Consider the following 26,534-nt stretch of genomic DNA (forward strand, 5'->3'; position numbering starts at 1 on the left):
TCAGACACCAGACACGTTGTTGGGTGCAAGGGTGTGTGTCTCTGACGCCGGCTGATCTTTGGGGCTGGATTTGTCTAGGACGGAGATCTGAGTCACCGTGCTGCTCTCAGTGAACAACGTACGCCGTCGTTTACTGTAGCTCAGGTAACTCTGGGTCTGCCACTTCCAAAACCTCTTCTTCATTTCTGCCTGCACCTGAACACACACACACACACACACACACACACACACAAAACAAATGCCCCCTCCAATTATTTTCTTGTCTGAAAGGTACACTGGGCTTTTCCCCTCGACGTCTGAAAAGGAACCACACCACTAGATTTGTGAGCTGCAGATTTCAGCCCATTAACACTTTTTGACTTTCCAAAACATACCATCGATTTTTAGCTTGATTTCATACCTGACATATGCAAATCATCATTTATTTTATTTTTTACTAAGAAAAGGAATATTTTCCCTGCACACACACACACACACACACACATACACACACACACAGGTGTTTTCACTTGCTTTGCTTGATTAGACCTCTTCTCTTCAGAGATCTAATTCAGCAGACAAAGTGAAAACACCTGTGTGAGTGTGCAGGGTCTTTTATTAAGGTTGCTTTTAAGCAGCCCATCCTGAAACCTCAGAGCATCCTTAACTGTCAACAAATATGAACTAGAATTCAAGTAGCAAATTAACCAACAAATATAAAATAATATTAACTTACCTCGCCATTTAGAAAACAGTAGAGCAGAGCCACAACGAATCCCTTCGGAGCAGAAATATATTATCCAAAACTGTCAGATATTAAATATTGAAAATGTAGTATACATCCTGAGCGAGCCTGTCTGACACTGGGTCGTGAAAAATGGGAATGTTATGTATTTAATGTATCAATTTTGGATTATAAGAGTTGTTTAAAGGGGAACTTTGGTATTTTTTAACCTGGACCCTATTGTCCCACGTTTTTATGTGGGTGAGTAATGAAGATAAAAACATTTGGAAGTGGTCCAGTATTGAACAACGGGTTGCGATGTATTAGTTCGGGGAAATTCCGAACTAATTCACATCCACCAAAAGTGCCTGTTTTTGCCATTGAAATGCTCAGGTTGTTATTATAGGTGTATGCAGTGGCGGCTGGTGGATATTTTTTTGGGTAGGGCCATCCAATCAATTTCAGCAAATAGTATAATTTAATGCAAAAAAAAGGTATCAAAAATACATTAGTACTTTGCAGTTACATTGTTATCATTTATTCCAACACTGACATAATAAGGACATCTTATTCATACAATTCAGTATATTAATATATATATATATATATCATATAATAATAATATTCAGTATAATATGATATATAAATATCATATAATCATAAATATACAATATAAATATCATGAATATATTATAATAAAATATAAATATCATATATAGTCGAATAGAACAAGTATATTTTAAGATGCCCCTATGAACCTTGTTTGTTGGAGAAACACCCAATCAGTGAGGTGAGGAAACCTGCATGGTTTTATGACAGTTATTTGTAAAGGAACTTTGCTCTTCTGAGTGGCAAACCTCTCAATGACCTTCTTATTGAAGTCAGGCATATCCCTGACAAGTTCCTTCTCCATGGAGAGCATAGCCAGAGCATTAAAACGCTCTTGTACGTTACCGTTAGCATCGAGTGGGTGGAAATGTCCGTCGTCTCGTCTGCTTGAATGGCGATAAAATCAGCGTTCTTTACTTCCTCCAGAATGTAATCCCTTACAACAGACAGCATGCAGTCCAACAGCTCATTTTGTACAGTCTTCGACGTCCCTTTAAAAACGCTGGCTGTCTCCAGGTGCTCCTCCAGCACACCGTCGAGGGACGCAACTAAATCCACCAGTCCCTTGAACACGCCAGGGTTGTCCGAGGAGTCAGTCTCGTCATGCCCATGCAAAGCCAACTCAAAAGCCCCACAAAACTTGACACAATCAATTATTTTTGATAAAATGTGCCGGTTTTTATCCACCTCCTCGTTGTGTTTCTTTACCGCAAGCCGGTGACCGTCGTCCAGCTGGGTAGCGAGAACACGACGGGCACTCCGGGAGAAAAATACTTCTTTTTTAGGGCGCTGATTGGCTAAATTGTAAGTCACTCATTTATTTCTTTAATCAGTGATTGGCTAAGCTGCTTATTAGACCCGTCTTCCTTGGGCCAAATCGATCTGGCCCCAGCACGTGCACGCGCAGTAGAGACGTGCACGGGGACAGCTGAGAGGTGCACCAGCGGAGAGGACAAGCAGGGAAAAGCTTTTATTTTGCGCAGATATCCTATTTTAAAAATATTACTGGGTATATTACATCGCTCAAAAACACAAATATTGACAATTTGTATAATTTATTAATATTATTATTTTTTTTGAATTAATAATATTATAATTCTTTTTTTTTTGTGGCTCAAGGTGGGTGGGGTCAGGCCCCGTGGCCCTCTATTGGCCGGCCGCCACTGGGTGTATGACAACATAATGGAAAGGACCCTACAGAGAAATGCAACTTTTTTGTTACCTTTTGCCTGATCACCAATCTGAGGCTGTCAATTGCCCGATGATGATATCATTGCAGCCCGTTTAGCGTCTGCCACCTGCAGTGTACACCATCAATACTGGACCAATATGGAAATGTGTTGTCCCCATTGGACACAAAAACATGGGCGAATAGGGTCCAGGTTGAAAAAAATACGAAGTAACGCTCAAATCTACATATTCTACTAACTTTAATTGTATCGGTCTTGTGTGTTTTACCTGAAAGGATCCCAGGCCGAGCTCGATGAATATCCGGGCCTCTGCTCCTGTGTTTTCTGGCAGAAAGGCAAACACCATGTAGTGCATCCCAAACAGAGGGATGAGGAGCAGAGTGGATTTGGCCAGCCGCCTGCACACATTGTAAAAAACAAAAAGACCCTTGATGCCTACATACAGAATGTTTGAGCATGTCATCATGTGGAGGAATAAGTGTTCTCTTCTCACTTGAAGTGACTGGCGTCATTGCCACCGACACCAGGCGATCTCAGCTTCTGGACCAGGATGCGGATCACATTGATGAAGATGATGAAGTTCACCTACGTGAAACAAACGTCAAAGAGCTGTCAAGAAAAAAATGAACCACAACACTATATGTGCAGCAACGGAAGTCTACTACTGTTTGTGTTATCACATCATACCTGCGGTGACAAGGACTGCAGGACAGGGGAATTTACCCGTCCACGTTGGGGCAAAAAAAGAGTTTGAATAACATAAAGAGTTAAAGTTTTATGGAAGAAAACTTGTGGCAATAAACTTCTCGCTCCAACATTGCATGTGGTCCACCTACGTGTTAATAGCGTAGAACCTCAGGTCCCAGAGGCCATTAGTTCTGATGATCAATGCCTGCGTCCCCTTTCTAATTAGTGGAACTAATGAAGCCGCTTAATGGAGAATGTAAAACTCCAGATCTTAACACAATAGCTCCACTTACTTTTGACTTTATACTTCAAATAACTTCCAAATAACATCAAGCTCTTTGAAAGTTGAAGTTTGCCACAGAACTGTTATTGACCGTTATTAAAAAAAATTGCAGGGCCAATTGTAACTATACTTCTCGAGGATCATAATTGAAAAGAGTTAAAATTATGATTTTAAATACTGTTTTGATGGCACAGAGGCAAAACACTCCCTTCAATCCCCTGCAGTTTTGTCTTATGCGTTCATGGGTGGGAAGCTGGTGAGGGATGACGATGTTCTCAGTAATGATTCTGCCCACCTGCATAGAGGGGGGGGGGGGGCAGTGTGGGCGTAATAGCAGGAGTCTCTGAGCACTATGCCCTTCCACTGAAGCTTGTCCCTGATGGGTGACAATATGTGAATTGGGGGAAGCATGCAGCCCTCAGGTCTTTCCCCAGACTGACAGAGGGGTCAGCAATCACTAGGGCTGCGATGCAAGAGCATTCGCCATTTCAGAAAGACATGAAAGTAACATAAGAATTAAAGGAAACTAGGAAGTGCACTGATTACATTGCTGTTGGTGTGTTGACTGCTGAAGATAAGAAACTTTTCTTTCTGCTGGTCAACTTTCCCTGCTTCCATGGAGGAAATGCATCAACTTTCTTTGACTTGGTATTGTTGCATCTCATGTGGACTCACAATAACAAGCCGGTGCAGAGTCAAAGAGTCATACAGGTCTGATCCAAGATTGAGCACTCCAATAAATCCTCAATAGCTCCCACTCTAACTGCTCTGTACTCACCAGTAGTGATGCAGTTATTGGAGCTTTTATGATCCACCAGATGTAGGCCACATCTGTGTCATCCCAGCACCTGAGACACACAACGGACAGAAATCCGATAAACAAGACAGTCACAGAAGTGCAATTTTGCTCATCCAATCACGGAAAAACACGACAACCCGCTGACAGCAGCCAGAAGGCTGTGTTAGAAACAGCTGAAGCTTTTACTTTTCATCGTTCATCCCTTCTGGGTATTGTGTCAAAACAACTGTGCCTCATGCACTTCACAATCATCCACAGATTGTGGCATAGTAGACATAAAAAGCTATGCTAATGAGCTAATTAAAGGTGTTAGGAAAATGTTTTCTGCTGCTGAATTTGGGGATTTTGTGTCTGATGTGAAACCTAGTAAACATTGACATATTTTACCTTATCTCTGCTACGTAAGTAACGTATTTAAGTAACGCCAAATGCGTACCAGGTACTGTGGTTGTTGGATACATAACTTAATGTCAGTGGGTCTTATTGGGAGGTTACTTGAGTATACCCGTTGAACTTTCCTCATTTCTATGTGGCATATTCTCTGATATTCTACTGCAGCAGCTCACCCCTTGTTATCATAGAAGTTTCTCGCGAGGATCCACGCCATTATGATTGTTGTTGGGAGACCTGGGAGGCACAAACAGAGTGACCTGGTCATTAGGAAAGAGTCAAGGCAGAGCTCTAACAAGAGACAGAGAGCGGAGCGAGGAAAGAAAATGAAGGTAAACAGAGACAGGCGAAAGGGAAGGATCGCCCACCCCAGCCGATGAGTATGTACCACCAGAAGTATTTCTTCTGGAAGACAAAGGTGAGAGCCAGCAGCGTCTGCAGGTACATGCCCTCTACCAGCAGCCAGAAGTAGTTGGCCAGGATACTGAACTGGAAGAAGGCCACGGCTGATTTACAGGATGTCTGTGGGGGGAAGAAAACAACAACAAAAGCCACAAGCATCAGATGAGTCTGTAGATGTATTTGTCTGGAGTGGTCGTGATGGTAATGGCCTCTAACCCAGTCGCCAGGAAATAATGTAGCCAAACCACAGATGAGTTGAATGTGTTCGGAGCGAGTGACGTAGTACAGCGAGCGACACGCAAAATAAACATGTTTTGGTTTCCCTCATCTTCTTCTCTCTCTCACGGCCCTTTCCACCCAAACGAGTAACGTGATGTGCGAATGTGCTGGTCCCTCGCAGCCACACAAGAGGGACACTTACCGTCACTCGGCAGTAAAAGAGGAAGAGGAACACTCGTCATTAATGCTCTCAGAGGCTCCGCTTAGTCACATCCAGCATGTTAATCCCACTCCTACCTGCTCTCTATGATAATAAGCTCTTCTGAGTTCGGGAGATTCATGTCCAAAAAAAATAAACACAAATGCAGCGTTACAGAAGTAATTTACTTTCAAAATCATATTCGTAATTTTTCTTTACATGATATATTGAGATCTTAAAATAGTAGTGTCATCTTATACTTGAACCTATCTTTCCATCACATGTCTTTCCTTATCTCCTTCTTCACAATCTGTTTCCTTTCCTAGTTTCCATCCTTCTCTGTCAGTTCTTCTGTCCTTCCGACCAGTTTTTCAACTGATCTGAAGGCACGACACTCACTAAAGTTTTCAGTTCTCCTCGTCACTCTCAGTATTTCTTCTTTTGTTACTCGAGTGCATTTTAGTGCTTCAACATGTTTCTAGGATGGACGAGACTTGTCACCTCCATTAAAAGCAAAACCATTCGTGGTTTTTCTTTTGTAAAGGACGAGTCCTTCACTGGTAAATATAGACACACTAATGGAGCTGTAGTGGGGTTTCACACTCACCGTAGACATGAAGCAGTGATCCAGGTTTTCATCAGAAAAAAGAACACCATCTTTAATGAAGACCGCGCTCGCTCTCAGGATGAAGGAGAAAAACAGGTTGATGTGGATGTAGTTCCTGGTGCAGTGAAACTTCCTGTAGAGCAGAGAAAGACTTTCCTGAGCGATGCGAGATGCGGTCACGAAACTTTACAGGTGTGTAGTTGAGATCAAAATGAGGCACCGAGTTCGTGGATATGGGTGTGGTCTGAGCAATCGGGCAGGAAGTGGGGGAAGTTCCCTCCACTTTACACCCCATCACAAGATGGTTTCTAGTTTAGCTGTGCTTTTCTGAACCATTAGAAGAAGAAGAAGAAGAAACCATTTTTATTGTCATATACATTTTTACACATACACGAAATGTGACTACTGCATTTGACCCATCCCTGTATATAGGGAGCAGTGGGCTGCCATTGATCGGTGCCCGGGGAGCCGGGGGTTCAGTGTATTGCTCAGGTACACTTCGACACGTGACACGTCCCAGTCGGGGATCGAACCGTTGACCTTCCGGTTCCCAGATGACCCCCTCCCCCACCCCCTCACAAGTTACTGTTGAAAAAAAACCTCTGTTTTGTGATGTGACAATTGTGGAGGCTTGAAATCTACCCCTCAGAGAGAAGGCCGGAGAGCTGTGCTTAAGGTTTGGTTCGGGTTCATGGGTAGAGTTGAAATAGTTTGTTCGGATAAAGGGCTAATCATGTTGTTTCATAATTACATCAACCGCTAGAGGGCACTGTCACTTGAGCACATGTCATATAAACGCCTTTCCTTTTGGGGCACTTGCTGAAATGAGTGCTGCTGTGGTAGCTCCATTATTACCTGAACACAGTGAAGACAAAAATAGCCGATATAAGAGAGATAAGGGATGTAGCGTAGCCAGCAGTGTACACCTGTTTGAAGTTGGAGAAGTATGTTGTCTGAAATGCAAGAGAAGACAAAAAAAAAAAGAAAGTTAGCATGTAGCTACGTATTTACCGTTAACTGCCCCTTCACACTCTTCCCACTCATCCATACAAGTCTTAATTAATGTGTCAACAAGTGTCGACGAATGACAGTCGGGAGCTGCCACTGCTTTTTAAAATGTCTGTCTGGTGGAAAACGTTGGCAGTAAACGTTGGCATTTACATGAAGCGGCTGATATGTGTTTTCTATGAACAATGCTGCAGGATCGGTGAGGCTGACTTGACTTAAATGTATTTTCCCAGTTAATTGGATGCAAAACTGAAGACAAGGTGGCTACATCCTGCAAGTTCTTCTAATGCCGAGTCTTTAAAACAACCACGATCAGCTGAGTCTGACATATGTCATGTGCTGTTTCGATGTTGACATCGGCTGTTACATTTGGAAACTCCTTGTGCTTGTGAACAACTCTCAAATTGGCTGTCTTCACTGCCAATTTGTCTGTATGCTGTTGTCTGTACTGTATGCCTCACTCTGCGCTTTTGCAATACATCTTTTAAGGCTTCCAGTCAATTTCCATTCGACGTACACGGTTGGACAGGTGATCTGCACACTCTCTGAGTGTCTAATACTGACGCGGAAGGGTTTACTTTGCAGTCACTTGAAAGGGTCGGTGTTGGTATTTGATGCCCTGGACGACTGGAGATGTTGTCCTCATTTTTCCAGTGATGACAATCTCAGAGGTTTCATATTGATGCCTCAGTGAAGGAGAGACATGTCAATCATCTATAATTTGCCTGCTTGAAATAGCATCTGTCATTTAGCCTTGCTATTTAGTCATAATGAGAACAATTATGGGTTGCAGTTGCAAGGCTAGTAATTAAAGTCCCTTGTGAAAATAGAGGGTATGGAAAAACATGTGCTAGACAGTCTACAGTCCTCAAATATCCACCAGCAGATGCTGGAATTGATGTAAAATATGCTCCAGCATCTTCAACTTATTCATGGTCATCAGACAGACAAACAAAATCCCAATGAGAATGAACCTTTCCCTGCACAAATAATCGGCTGAAACATACCTCTGGTTCTGTCTCTTCGTATTCTGTGAACTCGCAGGCCTCCTCGTAGGAGGGGTAGAGGTCGGACCATCCGTCCTCGGTGCAGTTCCTGTAGATGTAACCTGAAGAGACACATAGACCTCTCAGTGGAAACACCAGGGAGAGAAATCGAATACGCAGATATGCATCTTAAAAATGATGCTTTTGGGTGCTAAAATCCACTCAACACAACAGACCATTTATGTAACCAAGATCTGGAAATGAAAAAAACAACACTTAATACGAGTTCCAGTCAATATAAATGTTCTCGACATCACAAAAAAAATACTTCAGACAATCCAAATTTGTGTCAACAGTTTTATTAACAGTACAATAAAATAAATGATTTGGAAACGAAGAACTTAAACGGGCCACAGACAGACAACAGAAGAGAAAATTAATGAAGTTTTAATGAGATTTAATGTCACGAATGCAGCGAGATGGATTTCAACAGGAAAGCTGTTCTGGGGGCACTGACATTAAATGCACAATGTCCTTTCGTTTTAAGTCGAGACTGGAGGATTGCTAACGGACTTTAGTCGCAGGACCTACGGTTATGTGCAGGTTACTATGGGCACACAATATATCAAAAATGCATTCAATTTAATCCTACATGCTGCAGAGTCTGGTTTAATGTGTTATCAACAAGAGACAGCAGACACATTGTTTGCTCCACAGTGTCACAAACAACATGCAAATAGGGTAATAATATGATGGCTGATAAATGTTCCATTTGTTTGGATTCATGAATATGCAGCTTTCCTAATGAAGTCTATTAGTTTTGCTGGGACACTGATGAATAATAATACCACTGATGAATAATAAGAACAAAAACACCCTTCAGTCTTATACTGCCTCTCTCTCTTCATACGCAGCTATAATCACATGTATACACATGAGCACAGACGCTCTAGTATTTGGTAGGCACTGCTCTTCATTAGGATTCAATGGGCCGCACCATAACTCCATCTGCCTGTTAACGATGGGAGCGGCGGGAGACGCACCTCCTATGAAGAGGACACACGACAAACACTTGAAACACTAAAAACACACTAAAACGCTGTTCCGCCATTCAGCAGACAGAGGGGAGGTCAGGATGCAATCGCTGCATTAATGTAAATCGTAACCGTGTCATCCTCCGCTCATGTCTGAAAGAGTCTATGTGACGGTATGTGTAATTTATTCTCAGTGGATAAATAATACGAACCATTGGAGATTGAAAAACTAAGATAAACGATTCTCTGACTCTCTGTATCGTGCGTTGCAGTATTGCTGACTGCACAATAAACTGGATGTGCTTTAACTGTCAGATTACCATGTAGGGTCTGTTGCACTCAGAGGCTTTCATCAAATTATTATTACAAACTCATGCATTTTAACAAAAGTGAGTCAAACACAGAATCTTTTTTTGAGGACCTTGTATGTTGACATACTGTACAATTTAAGCAACCAAAAGTCAGAAATTCAGATACAACAGAGAGGTGGCTAAGTTTGATTTAAAAATTTAAATTCATCCCAAACTGATTTTCATCCTGATTTTATGTCCCCAAAACGTGTTATTTCTGCTGCATTATAACACTGATCACTGTAGCTTAGACAAACGATGGCAAGCAATGTCGGCAGCTTCATGTAATAGAAAGCTCATTTTCCACCTTGATTAACTGGGAGAAGCAGAACCAGGACTACGGGGGGCAACTGTCAGACCCTTGCTGCAGTATAATAAAATGTTTGTTCTGGTGCTCTGAAACCCTGCTGCTTTTGTCCTCAATGACCGCAAGAAACAACACAAGATTACATTTCTGGGTCGTACAGAATGAAACAAGGAAGTTTTGTTATGGGTCTGTGCTAAGGCTCAGGCCCCGTCAATGACGCCAATTCATAAATGGAAGATAATAACCGATCCAACCCAGGGCAATGTGTGGAGACCGTGGCCAGCCATTTGTCTATATTTTGGAAATTCCCATCATTAGATAACTTTTGGATATCAATTTTTACCATTGTAAACAAAGTGTTCGAGGTTGAATTGTTGATGGACCCTCTGATAGCAATTCTTGGGATGAAACCGGATGTACTCCTTAAAAAGAATCCCCCCCCACATGCTAAAGAGGATAGATAATAGATTGATGATTAAATTGAGATGAAATAAACAGAACCTTTTTTGATGACTAATGTGGACAACTTCCTTTGTTTGTGTGCATATGTAAGGTCGACTTATATGTAACTCGTGTTCAGTTTTGTTTTATTTACTTTGGTTATTTTCAGTGTTGTTCATATTATTTCACTTTGTTTTGATTTATTGTATTGTTTGGATATACCTCACAGGTATTGTAACACCTTAAGGAAACTGTTTAAATACTTTTTGATGTAAAAGGCAATGTGAGAAGAACAAGTTTAGAAGTAGAGTTTCTATGTAGAGTTTGTATGTGGCCTTGGGAACCACCAGGCCAACATGCTGGTCCATGGAGCTGTGTTGCTCACAATCTCTCGCTTACAGTTCTTGTCTTGGTGCTACTGCTGAGCTGAGGGATGCTGTGCAACCACAGTAAACAACAAACCTTTTGAAAAAAAACAGTAGAAATTGGAAAATATATCTTACTGTTTGTTTCATGGAAATTTGGATACTCATGTGTATTTTATATTCTTATAAAATAGAACAGTTTTATAACTTGTTCTACAGGGCTTTCATTTTGAAATGCAACATCAGAATGTGCTGGTTCTCTCTGAGTGACACCTTGAGGTGGTCCGCTATTAACCTGTTGTCAAATGATTTTTGTAACTCTGCACCATTTCCTCTAGAATCTAATCTGACATGAGACAGACTATCATAAACTTGCAGCGCATAACTTGTGATCCATGCAGCTGACTGCCTGCACACATGTCCTCTTCTTCTTTGTGTTGGATAACAAGTACTTATTGTATGTTCACGTGTTCTATGCCTTCAGGATAAAACGTATGTATCTGTGTTTCTGTTGTTACACAGATAAAGCACTTCTTATACTTCTTTAACTGCACGGGATGAAACAGGATGTTCCAGTACACAGGCCCCCACCCTTGATCACTCTCTTTATAACTTTAATCCATAGTGCACACTTCTGCAGACTCTTTGTGACTCTGTACATCTGTGCCTCTTCTTGCAAGAATACAATATAATATTTTAAAGTTCTGTTTGACGATATTCTTCAACCACACAGGTTTTTGCGATAAATACTATAAATCTTCTATCCATCAGTAAATCCTCCGTATGGACATATTGGCAATCGGATTTCGTTGGAATGCACTTTATAAGTGTAACATAACTGCAAAACGTGGGCGTAACATGCAATGGTGCACCTGGAAAGCTAGCCGCCATGCTAAACTTGTAGCATGCTGAGTCGAGTAGACATAAGTGCATATTTTCTTCATCCTTCACAGAACTTATCTCAATGCTGAGTCAATGAGGCGATTCCCTTCCCCAGTATATAACAGAAATATGAAACTTGAGACATTTACTTTGTTCACCTTCCAAAAATCTCCAGGTAACACTGACAAAATGTTGAATTTAAATGAGGCACATTTGCAGCCATGTTCTCCCACCGTGGCCTGAAGTTAGGATGACGGAGCTCACTCCGCTCACCGGGCTCCACGGCGGTCATGACGCACACGAGGTCATCAGGTTTTCCGCGTGAATCCGTGTCCGCAAGACGGAGGATGAAAAGTTTTTCAGTGAAATAACAGATTTCAGTTTCACGATGTGAATTATGCCTGTCCGGCTGCTCAGCACAGCCGAGCAGAGTGTGGGGGTTTGAGTCGTGGGTGGTGTTGCCGATATCCAGCTGCATTAGCCTCAGTATATCGAGCCTGCAGGCCTGCAGCCGCAGCCTCAGTGGGTGAATGGTTGGATGTGAATGGAGGTCGAGGCTCGGGGGAGGGCGCTGGTGCTCCTACCGCCTTGCTTAACAAGCAGCGCCAATTCCTTCCTCATGCTCTTGGCTCTTACAGTGAACGATTTGATTTTCCAATTCATTATTTTCTCCGCATGCAGCCTCCCCTTGGATAGGCTGCATCCAACCGCACCGCTAGAGCGCTTGACTTATCCGGGCGTCTGTGGAGGAGGAAATCCAGTGGGGTCCAGGAACCCACTCAAACTGAGTTATGAGGTCATCAACAGCAACCTCCGCCTCCCGATCCTCCTGAAGTATACGCTAAACTTTCACTGCTGTGAGTGTTTTCTTCTTCTCTGCTTTGTGCTGTCTTTCATTCTCACTGCTGCTGGAAATCTGTCATTTCTACATCCAGCATCCCACATACTGTCAATGCTGCCCATACTCTCCACCGCTGCGGACTCTTCTGTAAAAAGTGATTTACCAACGCTGACTCACATGTGGGAAGAGTCTGGACTTCAACCACTGTGTTTCAACGCAGGGACTTTATCGGGGTGCTTTACCGAAAGAGTAAAAGTACAGATAATATATGTACGGGAGTACAGAAAGTTGAAAATAGCAATTGAGACCATATGAACTCATGTTTACAATCTTTACTGAGGTAATAAATCAAGTAAGAAGTAGGGTAATTTCCTAATAGACTTCTATACAATCAGACTTCTATTTGCAACCAGAGAATTGGCCCCGAATGGCCATGAGAAAAAAATGCAAGTTTGAGGCACTTGTGCATTGGTTTCACTAGGTTGCCACCTGATTAAACTCATTCATCCATTCACCTTAAACACTTAGTGAGAGAGCCGAAACACAACCATAAAAAGGAGTTTAGACACAGAAGATGAGACCATGTGATCCGTGTAGAAGAATGTCCAGCCTCAATAAATCACTCAGTGAGAGCGTAAAACCGGCTCTAAGAGATCTCTAAATATAACCTGCTCGCTTTGCTGAGCTGTAAACTGAAAGATGGATGAACTGACCTCAAGGCCATTACACTGGAAAAGTTAAATCTGCCTTTGGCTTTTTTTCAACTGAGCAAATACAAACCCCAAAGTCAACATAGATTATCGACTGACACCATTGAATAAAAACACAGCTGAGACACAAGCAGGAGGATAAAAGATGATTTAACTATTATCAGTATTGTCAATCATTTCTCTACAGCACCTCAAACAGGGTTAATCTGAACATTTATCGATGGCAAAACATATTTCAATCGAGTAACGATTCCTCAAAGCATAAAATAACCAGCAATATACAGGCAAGCAAATCACAAAATTTGATATAAAACCAAATGTACATTTTCTTTTGACGTCAAAATGTTTGTCCGTTGTTTTTGGAATGCTATAATACAATAAAAGATGTGTTGTCAAAGGCAAGAAGGGTTTTAATTTCTTTGGAGGGCCCCATGGAGACTTGTAATGCTTAGTTCACACCACACGACTGCGTACTCTGATTCTCCACTCGCACACCGCTTCAGAGGAAAAACGGCGCTGGCTCGGCGCTCCCACATCAGCGCTCGAGTCGAGGTGGCTGAATGTCCCCCAGATATGTAAAAGGTGAGTTGAAGATATTTACCTTGGTTGTTAGCAAACAGCTGGGAGATGTTGGCACACGAGACACTGACCAGCTGTCCCACCTCAGCACGATACCAGCAACGGAGCTCATCCCACGCTGCCGGACAACCTGAGACAAGAAGACAACATTCATCACATATTCATAACTTCGCCAGTTAGTTTGAGTGACGAGCTCACAGTTCAGGAGGACAACGTCAAAGAGACTGCGCTGTATTAAATATGGTCAGACGCATTTAGGCCCTATAGATGGCAGATTGATCGATTTTTTTGGAAAGAGGAGAGTTAACTTCATTTTTTATTGTGTATAAGTTGATGAAGTTAAATTATTACGTGGCATTTTGTGTTGGAACTGCAACAAATCTCTGTCGACTAAAACCTTATTTTCTTAACACAGGTGAAAGGAATGTCCTATTGCAGTAGGACTTTTTCAAATAGTCTCCAAATAGACATTTTTAAGTACCGTCGTCTATCCATAAGAATACGGAAGGAGGCTGTACCAGAACCAAGACAAAATGAACTGGATTTTAAGGAACTCTATAAAGCAAGTTGATTCAGGAAAAAGGTGGAAATGATCTTCCTGCACGGGCCAAATCTTTACATGTTTCAATTGACAGAAAAAATGATTTGATAAGAGGGAGAATTTTGCAGCATAATGTCTTATATCTGATTTAATCCTGACTAGAGACAGAGGAATCGATCTTTCTTCTCCTCTCTCTTTATGCGGCTCACTTAAAATGTAGTCATTGGGTGACTTGTTTGACCCCGATCACCTCTTAATGCTACAGTACATGCTAAGGTTAGCTGCTGATTCACATACCTAATCAGGAACAATTTTATCTGTATCAAAACTCAGTCGTCTGGTGTAATCTTTCAAGGGGTTTTCCCCCAGTCTGGGAAAATGAGGGACTTTGGTGACGTCCTCCGCCCTCCTCTCTGCCCACGCTTCCTCTCTGCTGTTCCCCTCACATGGCTGCAGCCTCCGAACGAGGGAGATAGATGGAGCAGTAATGAGGGGCCCGTCTCTCTCTCGCACATCAAAGCTGCTTGGCCCTGTGTCAATTAAAACGGCAGCGCGCAGAGACACGCCACCACTCATTCATCATAAAACACAGCTTTTGGCTGTGCTGGAGGTTCTCAGATGGGACAAACATCTCGCTGGATAAATGTGGCTTTGAACTGACATTTTTTGCCATGCATATATTAGCTATTTAGCTATGGCTGTTTGTACAGTCCTGTTAACGGGAAGCATCTTGAGCACAATGCCCTTCCTTTCATTAAATCCCCTCTCCGTGGTGCCAGTCATCCTGTTTGGATCAGTGGTCTGTGTGACAGGTTTATATTAAGTTCTTCAACAGCGCCATTATGCTCACTCGCACCTTGGCGCGTTAGAACCCCACCAAACAAAAGAAAAAACAACCTTCTTTTACTTCCTCTGTTGATTTACAATTACCCATAATACAATTACCCACAATGCTAGCCTTGTAGTAACACTGTAACAATGAACACGAAGACTAAGTAACTAACCAAGGTATTGACAAACTTTACAGGCTATATAGATCATTTTCAAATAGATGCATTGATTGCATTGGTATACATATTGGATTACTGCAGAGGTCCCAAACATGTATGGCGGTCCCTGCATCTTTAGTGAGACAAACACATGCAGCCTCGTTAGAGCTGCCTGTGAATCACACTAATGGCTGTCGCTGGTCTACGAGGCAGCATTAGAAAGAGGTACATGTTATTGTCTGTTTATTACCTGAAGCACGGCTTCACATGTGACTCATTGGATCATCTTTCTGTCCAGCCTGAGTGCTATGTCTTTAAACCTTGCCGTGTTTGCTTCGTGGCAGTTATACAAGGATTTCCCCCTCTGACGCTTATGTGATCTACAGTATAATAAAACTCGGAACAAGTCATGAGCTTTTTTTTCATTTCCAAGGGTCAGACGAGATTCGGGAAGGAGAATAGATTGACCGTCAATCCAAGCGGATGTCCTGTTTTTCCTCTTCACCTGTACGGTCATCATATCTCAATGTTTGATTCCTCCTCTGCCTACAGCTCTCCCTATCACACTGCGCTTTGTAGCGCTTTCATGGTTCAACAAACCATCTGTCTCCTGTTTGTCATGTGCATTGCTGCTCTTGTAATATTGTTACAAATATTACAAGAGCAAAGGTTCCACTGGGATGTATGTACGACAATATCTACCCTTTAATAAACAATATTACGTGATAAGGGAGAAGAGGAGGAAGGAGTGGAATTCAGCAGGGTGCTTGTTTAGTTTACCTGACAGATTATGGAAACATAAAAGATGGTTTTATGTTCTGTTTAGACAGCAGTCGTCTAATCCGCCTCCCGCTTTGCAAACCCAAACTGTACAGTCTTCCACTACCACCTGACACTGACTATCCAAGCAGAGCTGAATGTTGAATCTTGATTTAATAAGATGAGACAACTATAGACAATGTCTACATTGCGTAGAATATTTATCAAGCAAATTGTCTGTAACAGGTTGCTGCTGTTGAGAGACAGATTGGAGTAATATTGACATTTAAGCAGTACGTGTGCACGTTGCGCTCTCCTTGAGCCTTTGAGTCTCTCAGAGGCTTTCAGTTAAAAAAAATCATGTTTGATGCATGGAAAGGCCTCTCTTTAGAGAACAGTGACTTCTTCATTGCAAATGAGACAGGGTAAGAGATGAATTGAACTCCAAAAGTGATTTCACATGATTTTGTGCACCAATCAGGTCGGCTTGAAACAATGCAACTCATTGTTTCTCTCCCAACACATTTAACATACATTAAAAACCTCAGAGTCCTGCCTTTTTCATCACGGTTATGGAGGGGCGAGAGAATTTCAAATCTAACCAGACACACACTAACTTATTTTGAGCAGAACAAACTGCTCAAAATTTACAAAAAAAAAAAAAAGGACAAAAAAGAGTCATTACTCTGAAATTAAGATGAAGGAAAAATTGAATTGGAAAAAAACAAATTATGAACTTGTAGCAAATTCCTCCCTTATCGCGTAAAATTGCAACAAATGTGTATTGGATGTATTGCTCAGGACCCAAGGAAGTGCAGTGTGAAGCTTGAAGCTACCGGAGGTCAAGCAATCGGTCAGTTCAGAACCAGCGTGTTTTGACGGGGCGCTGCGTTAGTCACATGAAACAGAAAAGCAACAACTCTTCACATTTGAGAAGCTCGAACCTTCAAACATGTAGCATTTCGACTTGATAAACGATGAATCCATCGTCGATATTACTGCGGATTAATGTTAATGCGGATTAAGCCCTATCAGTTCTGCAATCAAATGTACTTTGTTACTTCCCACCTCTGGTATTTGGTCCGTGTAATTCGTTATGGAAATGACAATTGCGAGTGATCGCAAAGAGACAGAGAGGGCAGGACCGCCACGGTGTGTAATGATCTGTGGAAATGTCAACGCCGGAACGTGAAAGCCATGTGGAAAAAGACCCGTGCACACACACGCACACACACACACACACACACACACACACACACACACACACACACACACACACACACACACACACACACACACACTTAAATTCATGAGGCTGGCTCTTGCTTACTGTGGGTCTAATTGGAAGTATCCTTTGAAAATGGACAAGACTGTTAATCCCCTCTCACTGTTCACTCCTGCGTTACTTCCTTATTTCCTCTCTGTCACTGACTTCCCTTGTTTCTGCCCTGATAGAGTCACCTGTGGGACTGGAGGCGTGAAGGTAATTAACCCAAAGTACGACGAGACATCTGCCCTCTCTCTGTCTCTAGTGGACAGTTGCTGACTGCTCAAGAAAGAGAAAAAGGGAACAAGGTGAATTTGAGAGTGTGATTTCACCTGTTTTGGTGTTTGTCCTTTTTTATCCATTGCTGGCAAATATAACGAACCACACTAACACCCGCAATAATGACATTATTCATGGCTTCATTCCATTCAGGTGTGCATGCTGTCCATAATAATGTTCAGTCAAAATGTGTATGTATGTACCGATGCAAAATAAGAAAAGAAAAACGTGCAAAAAAAGAAGCAAAAACTGTGTTCCTTCAAAGTTCATTTAAAATTCAAAAGTCAACATTATGAATGAAGCTTCAAACTTTTCGTTTCCTATTCTGCGTACTGATTAGGAGAGCACTCGGTTTATTATTGGTCGCTGTCCATTGACATGTGGTGCTGAATTAATGTTGCCGAGGCATGTTGTGTTCACACAACGCTTTGTCCTGACTTATTGTTGGAATATTGTCTTGTATTGATGAGTTTCATACTGGGTTTACTGATTAGGAGGGCACTTTGTTTACTATTTGTCGCTGTTCATTGCCGGGACAGCTGCTGAATAAATATTGCTGTGGCATGTTTGACCTAAAGACCTTTAGCTAAAGGTCTACAAGCAGACGGGCGGCTTTAAAATAATATCCTGCTGGCACTTTTGCAGGCTTCGCTCATGCTTTGCTATCAGTGGCTCCTTCTTCATGTGCTTGGCTGCTGATGTCCAATTGAAATGGAATTCAACCATTCAGTCCGATTCTATGATATTTGAGTTGTTTTTATTACGTTTTTTTACTGATATATTATACCTCTACCTATTTCTTATACTTGTTTTGATCTTGTTTTTCTACTTTTGTCTCTTGTTTATTCGTTTGCACAATCCACTCTGATGCTGTAATCCTGCAAATTGTGCATTATCTTTCATCCTTTTAATGCAGTTGTACAGCGCCGACCATAGAAATAGAGTGACAGTAGAACGGAGCAGTAATACAGTTTACTGAGGTCATTTGACCAGCTCAAAAACAATGAAAGGCCAATGCCATCAGTTGCTGCAGCTCCATCCATCACCACATCTTTGTCAAGCTGAGCAACATGTGTGTCACTGTTGATTTAAGAAAGGTTCAATGTTCATGTATGTGTTTAATAATCGTGATTATATCTTTTTGGCAGCTCAGATTTTGTCTGAGCTCCCTCAAAAGAGCCAAGCCTTTTCGGGGCCAGCTTGACTGTTTCCACCTCCTGACCGGATCTTTGTACGAGCCGACATGAGAAGTGTTCATTCCGGACTTGCAGCGGCTCATACCTGCCGCTTCAAATGCTAATTGTCACATCCTTGCTGTGAATGATCACAGGAAAGGGTGACAAATAATGCAATTAATTCAAAGCGACACCAGCTGTGTCACGCACAGTAAGTCCCACTGGGCGAAAACAGACGACCGCCTCACCGAGCGTGTAGCTCTCACAACAACCTTTTCAAAGTGGGGAGACGGAGCGAGGCGAGAGCGAAGCTTGCCTGCCTAGAATGGCCGTCTCATTATTCGAAAACACTTTAGAACAAAGAGAATTCATATTTCGGGTGTAATCAACATGCTTTCAGGCGGCAGCTCGGATTGAAAATTAAACACGGTCCCTCCTGAAGGACAAGCTGTTCCTGTGGCTGAGTTTTTTGTTTTCTTTTTTTCTGAGGCATTGAAGAGAGAATAATGGATGAAACTTGAGCTGCACAGATGAAAGAGGACTAGGCCAGGTTGACCAATCAGTGCCTTTAATCCAGGCATCTCCACACCTGATTAGATCCCTTGATTGTTTTGGCTGCTCTGCCAAGTCAAGGTCGGTTAAACTGGAAGCAAATGCCCTCACTATGCTCTTGATTAAAGAGACGCAATCATCAGCTAAAAGAAGGGCATCCAGCAGCCAGCTGTGTTTACTCCTAAGAGCCTTACATGATGCACTGTGCTACGCAGACTGCACGAATCCCTCCTCCCTCAACATCTGTATCACCTCCATTTGTTTTTGTCTCACTGTCATGGCTATTTCTTACTGCATAAATAGTTAAATGTAAAAACGCAAGGCTCCTCATGTTCTCACCAAAGAATACCAAGTTTGAGTTGATTTGCAACCAAATGTAATTCCTCCACACATCCAAAAGGCAGTTACCTTTCCCGCAGCAAGAAGGGACTGTTGACCATATACTGTTGAATGGGAAGCAAAGTCCTGACATTACAGCAACAACCCAAAAAAAGGCCTCTGGTAACAGAAAGTGAAGATATAAGTGCATCAATTAATTAATTCCACTCAAATGTTCAATAAGAATCAAATGATGTATTATCAAGGTGAAAGAAAAGTTGAAGAAAATGGTATGCATCCGTTATTCAAAACCTGCACATGGTGCCTTTTAGAAATGTGACTCAGGTTTTTGTGTTGGTAAATTAAAAATGTCACCTGTTTTTTAATATTAAAAATGAACGTCCTTTGCTTTAATGAGGAGCCTCCATGATCAATTCCCTGAGCAGAAACGTTGGAGCCCAGAGATTTGTTCTTCAACTGATGACATTTGCTGTCGAAGCTCCAACATCTTTCATTCCTTTTAACACCTTTTGAGGCAAGGGTGTGAATACAGACCTGAGCGGTGTTGGGGCCCAAAGAAAGAGTGTTTGTAGTTTATGTAGAATAAGCATATCATTTTGTTAAAAAAAACATTTAATTACATTTTCTTGGGTATTTTTGTCATATCCAGATATGCAACAATGAACGCTGGGTAATATGTAAGTTGATCAATGTCAAGTCTCTATTCGATCATATGATAAGACGATAAATATAAGGTCGCTAGCTTATGCGCAAAAACTGACAAGACAGAGCAGAGCACATCTGCAAGCCAAACGAAAATGTGTGCAAAAAGGACGGCAGGAGACTGTAGCTTGGATTCCTTTGGAACTAAATGGTGTGTGTGTGTGTGTGTGTGTGTGTGTGTGTGTGTGTGTGTGTGTGTGTGTGTGTGTGTGTGTGTGTGTGAACAAGTTACTAGTTCATAACTAGTACTTAGCGTGCACTAGGGCTTGTAATAAGAGTGTGTAATGGCGACGGTCTTAACTACCTCACGTCAGTGTTGTAGTTGAGCGAGATCGAATCAAGACCAAGACCAGACCAGAGTCCCACACTGCATGACCATACCCTAACCTCAGCCAAAGCGTCTAATCTTACTAAAGCCAAGTCTGAGGAATAGAGACAGGAATACACCTTGTGGGGACCTGATGGGACAAGAGTCCCCACTATGTAAGTGTGTGTGTGTGTGTGCGTGATGAAAACACACAGACCTGTCCTGGTGGAGTGGTTGCTCTCCTCCTGTTTGAGGATCTGGTTACAGTCCTCCTGAGCCTTCATGTGCTGAACCACCAGGGCACAGTCTGGGTGGATGGCCTCCGTCTAAGAAGAGAGAGCACACAGAGTTACACATGAAAGCACTCGTCAGTCACTCTTTAGGATGACATGAACGTCTTCAAATAGCAATGACAGTAATTCCTTTGGAAAAGGTCAGTATTTAACAGAAGTCTGTTAGACAATGTTGCTACAATTAAACCATAATACCCAATATAGAAACTCAACGATGGAAAGTTAAAGACCAAAACCAAACCATAAAAGCTTTTTAATCTTTATAATACAGGTGTAAAACAGGCAGTATTCTTTCAGAGTGTAAAGCTGACATTTATAAATTCATTCATTTTTTGTCATCTTTGTGTTGAAGTGTAAGATGTTCAATACACTCACCCTCTAAACCTAATCCGTTTGTAATTTTAGTAGCTTTACACATTAAAATCAACACTAATGTAGAAAACGGTGTTCCCTGGTACTCACACATTCAACTACTGAAGAAGGATCTAACTGAATCAACATAATATTGGTTTGTAAACCTTCAAACTGTTGAAAGAACCAAGCAAAGAAAAGGGATTCAAATAATACGAGCACGGTAAGTTATATCAGCTTTATATTGATCCCTTAAACACTGATTCTGAGAGCAAACAGATGGAGGATTGTTCAATGGCACAAACATGGAGCCATTTAAATGTAGAAAGTGCATTGTATGTCTCCAGTGACAAGTAAGCAGAGTTTGAAAGTCGAGCGTATCAATCTATAAATCTTTGCGCTTTACGCTCATATGAGTTTCATCTAATCCTTGATTAATACATACCGTTGGTCTACATCTTTCCCCACTTGAAAACCCAGTGGAAGTTGGTGGTTCGCTTGCAGTGATGAACCTCTGTACGGTCATCAGCCCCCCTGACAGCTGTAACGTGGGAGTTCAGCAACTTCCTCTTAAAAGTCTTGACATCTACTGTCAAGGCTCCTCTGCCTTTCACGCCTTCTGAACGTGAAGAGGCGGAAGGACAGAAACCTGCAGACCCATATCGGCCTATAATAATCTCAGAAGATTACAAAAGATGCCAAGAAAATAAAGATTCCCGCAGCATCTCCAAATCAATCATTCGCAATCATGTCACAAAATGTATCTATTATGCTGCCAAATAAGAAATAATCCCTTCAATTGCTTTAAATGTGTCTGATTGATTTCCCTGATTCATGTTTTTTGTTTGAAATGTGTGAACCATTACAGCGTTGCAATAGTCCAGCATGCTCCTTATAGAAGTGTGCATCAGTCTCTCTGTGTTGCTTAGAGAGAGAAATGGTTCAGGCTTCTAACACAGTAACAATGAAGGGTAAGTCAGCAGAAGTTAGAGAAAGGTCTTAAAGATTATCATAATTTTGTGGAGGAGAATTCTTTTTTGCCTTCTTGCGAGCTCTGTTGTAGGTTCCGACTCTCAGGTTGGGATGTACTTCCTTACACAGTAAATCCAGACTGTTTGACAAATAACCCCATCAGTTTCTTACATAACACAGACCTGATATGCTTGGATGAAGCTGTAAGAGCAACGTGAATGATGGCAGATGCTCCTCTTGTCAAATATCCTCCTCATTTTCCAACAGCTCTAAGTTAAGTTCTGTTATTTCCTATTTTAAGGATTATCTGATGAAGCCACGGCGTACCCTAAACACACAACTGTACATGAGCAGACTATGAAAAGGTTAAATATTTCAATGATTTATTCAAACTGGGTGGCCCATAAACTCCTACATCATTAATAGCGTTTACTTACAGCTGGAACAAATGATTCTGTGTATCTGAGAAGCTCGATCTGGCAGCGCAGCATCACGGTGACACAAGACAGCGCAGTCATATCTGGCCCGCGGGTTTACGGAACAAACCTCCTTCATACAAGCACGATAGTACAGTGATACAATGTACAGGTAATCACCGGGTCTCTTATGTCATTAGAGAGTGTTTGTCTGTCTATTATTGGAACTTTAATGTTTTCAATCTACGTCTAACCTCCAGGGTAAGCGATTCTCAATATTCCTTTTTCATTTTCACGCTGATGATACACCGGTCTATTGACCCCATCAAACCTCTCCTCTAGCTTCAATCAAAAAAAGGCGCCAAGTTGTAAATATTTTAGCAACATAACAAAGTCAGCCATCTGTCAGCTTACAGGCATCTCTGAAATAGCATCGCTTCATTTCCGGACACACAAATCCTTCCTGCCTTTGATTACAGCAGCTGGATTACTGTCACTTGTTATTCGCCCCAAAAGTAGAATAACATTCTCTAACTGGAGCACATTTCCTCCATGTTGACCTCTCTGCACTGGTTACCTTTGGCCTTTATAAATTATTTTAAGGTTTTACGACTTGTGTTTTAAGGTCGAGGCACGACTTGCCTCAGGCTGGAGACAGGATGGGGAGACATTTGTCGTCAGGGCAAGTTATTAACATACAAAACATATGCTGAGTTTATGAATGATGATGCATTGTTTTATATTAAACTACCCAATAGTATCAAAAGTAGTTCAACCTCTACCAACGACAACAGCAAAAAACGATATTGTTTGACGCTAGTAAAGGCAATTGTTTTGAATGTTAATTGCATACTTTTACTTTAAGGTTGAGTTTTCTTATAAAAGAACAATAAATTCAGTGTTACTCACCATTAATGCATTGTGTGTGTCCTTTAGCTCTAATGAACATGGTAAATGCCTTCCATTCCTTATGCAACAATTGCAAATCCAATATTAATTGGATTTGCAATTGTTGAATTCGCACCCGACTCTCAGCTCTATTGAACATTTCAGTGTCTTTAAATTAATTGTTTGGGTTTTTACGACCCACAATGTTACGTTTTGGTTCAGCCTTGGCGCTCTCATCAACCCTAACGTCAGCCACAGTAAGCAACTGTTTCCAGCGAAATAGCGTCAAAAACTCACTGTGCACTACCTGCCGAGCAACAAACAACAGACAAAGTAAGCTACAGCCGCTAGAGACCAACACGGTGCTGAAATGAGAGAGAATATTGGACTTACATTCATCTGGCTGAAACACAGCTTCAATTGAGGGCTGACGTTGCCCTCTGTCACTGGATATGTAAAATGGCAACTGTTGCTATTACATGTGTACATAGTAAGCTCATATATGTTTGTCAACATCATTTTTCTTTATCGGTTTTTGAAATTGTATCACCTGTGGTGGACCGCATTGGACAAGAAAATCATGTTTTGTCAGGTAATACATTTGCAATTGGAAAACCTGTTTTTGAGAATTCATCACTAGATGTAATTACAGTGATCCAGAAGTTCAATAAGTGACATTAGACGTCCATTTTGCTGTCACCAGTGTAACAATGATCTAACCGCAGGTTTCCGTGGATCGTAGTTATATCTGGACCATGTCCTTGCCTCCTGCTGTGGTCCTGCCTGACACCCACTGCTTACTCTTTATTACCAGTAATCACATGGCTTGCTATTGCCGATACCATTACTGCTTCTGTTTTCATTGCTATTCTACTATATTTCTGCTGTTATTATAGTAATCGTAATGTTTCCATCATTATTATCCTCTCAATGTACGAATCATTTCTGTCCTATGCATTGAATGTGTCGTAACTCTGTCATGTTGTTCATTCTGTACACATGACATCTATCCTGGGAGAGGGATCCCTCCTCTGTTGCTCTCCCACAGGTTTGCTTCCTTTTTTTCTCCTCGTTAAAGGTTTTTATTTTAGGGGAGTTTTTCCTGTTCCGATGTGAGGGTCCCGGGACAGAGGATGTCGCATGTCTACAGATTGTAAAGCCCTCTGAGGCAAATTTGTGATTTGTGATTTTGGGCTACACTAAATAAATAGAATTGAATTGAATCATGGAAAGGCAGAGAGGATCATGTGATCACATTCACAGTCTGTGGAGGACGGAGCTACTCGAATGCTGCAGGAACGAGTCCTAAAACCCAGAAATGAGTCACATTTTTGCTCCTCGTCTCGAAGTGAAAAGGCTTTTTGAATAGGTCATTGGTTGTCTGAAATAAGGTATGTGGTTAACACAGGCTGAATAGATTGTAATGTTGTGTTCTACAATAGAAAATATGTAAGTAATACCCCTAGTGTACATTTTGATGCTTTTTTCGTGCCTTAAAAAGGCATTTGCTTACAAGTGGCTAAATGAGACAACTAAACGTCATCATGCCAATCCCCCTTCACAGCCCCGTGGTGTTGTTCGTTTGTAGTCTAACATTTGGTTTTTACTCCGATTACATTCATGCTTCAAAAATGATAAAATTGTGGTTCATTTGTAGAGTTTATCTTGCTTAACAACCGTGTAAGTATCATAACATATTCTGCAATGATCTAGCATCCAAGGGAAAACCCAATGCGACGTTGGTTGGCCTACAAAAATGTGCACTCTTTAATTAAAGGGTCACTGACAGCATTAAATGTCAGGAAAGACACACCCCTAAACCAAATCCTCCATCTCGGTTTAGACTCTGGTGACGCCTCAGGTGAGCAGTAGATGGAGAAGAAAAGCCTCCTTGGTGGATTTAAATCCAAGTTTGAATTTTCTGCATTGTGCGCATGCAGACAAAAATATTAATGCTTTCTCTTTGCTGATGTTTCTCATGGAGCCAAAGGCAGCAGAGTCAAGTGAGTGTCCAGTCTTTTAATAGAGTCACAAGAGACATCCCTTGATCTTTTCATTTCATTTATTGAATATTTGTTTGAAGTAGGCCTACGGTTGCTCCTGTTGATAGACGGAAGTCTCTCAGAGATGTATGTTTGATTTATCAAACGCTATGACTTTCCTTAGACACCAAAATGAAGCACAAAGCAAAAGTCAAGTTGATAAGGCTAGTTGATAATATCTAGAATTTCAAACCACATAAAAGCTAATAATGGGGTGGAAATGGAAAATTGATCATTCAATCACCACCAGAGACAAATAAATTACATCATATTATCGTAATTATATTCAGACACATCAGACATCAGGAGCAGGTTGATATCTGCAGAAAACAGCTTCTCAACTGCACTATTTGTTTTTGGGAGGAAATATGCATTTTTTTTTCCCTTGGCATGAATGTGCAACAACCTATAACTTTCATTTTCCACCGAAATGTGTGCGGTCAACAACGCAATCAAATATTGAAATCTAAACGTAAACAGAAATGTTTTAAAAACAGCCCATGACACTAAAACAGTCATAAAATGTGTCTGAAATGTTGTGCCTCCCTTCTATGACCCTCGTATTCAATGAAACATGACTACACACATGTAACTGACTGAGGAGCGACATTTGTTTCTTAGTAGTAAAAATACACAAGAAAGAAGAAAATGACAAGTGAATAAACAAATACAGATATGAACTAACAACACAACACTAAAAGGCATTATTATTCAAACTTACTCACCAGTGCTTAATATATTTTAACTTGTTTGATGTTAAGGAGGACAAAAAAAGATGTCGGGCTTAGAACCTTGATGTCATTTCAGACCTTTATGATTGGCAGCAAAATGTAATGATTTGTTCTGTGCACGTGCAGAAAAGGAAAAACATATGTATATATATTTTTCTAACATGAAATCAAACCTCCACCTGAACACTACACCACATCACGCCAACCCTATAAAGACCCAAAAGGTTAACCTGAGTGTTGCGCGTGGACTCACCGTCTCCCACACCACCATCTGCAGGAACAGAACCACGTGAAGCAATGTGGCCATCCATCTCAACCACGGACATCCAGAGATGAACAT

At 41.4% G+C, this 26,534-nt stretch overlaps 1 protein-coding gene across 1 annotated transcript; it reads right to left on the reverse strand.

Annotated features, from left to right (window-relative positions):
- ghrhrb (growth hormone releasing hormone receptor b) lies at positions 1-26,534 on the reverse strand (the record flags this gene model as incomplete). Its single annotated transcript, XM_079266681.1, has 13 exons — positions 1-195; positions 716-757; positions 2,771-2,900; positions 2,996-3,087; positions 4,251-4,320; positions 4,838-4,898; positions 5,030-5,183; positions 6,089-6,221; positions 6,944-7,041; positions 8,104-8,204; positions 13,614-13,721; positions 20,719-20,827; positions 26,448-26,534. The coding sequence occupies 13 exons, from the start codon at positions 26,532-26,534 to the stop codon at positions 1-3; spliced, it is 1,380 nt and encodes a 459-aa protein (XP_079122807.1).

The sequence above is a fragment of the Melanostigma gelatinosum genome (genome assembly GCF_949748355.1).
Source record: "Melanostigma gelatinosum genome assembly, chromosome: 4".
Taxonomy (NCBI): domain Eukaryota; kingdom Metazoa; phylum Chordata; class Actinopteri; order Perciformes; family Zoarcidae; genus Melanostigma; species Melanostigma gelatinosum.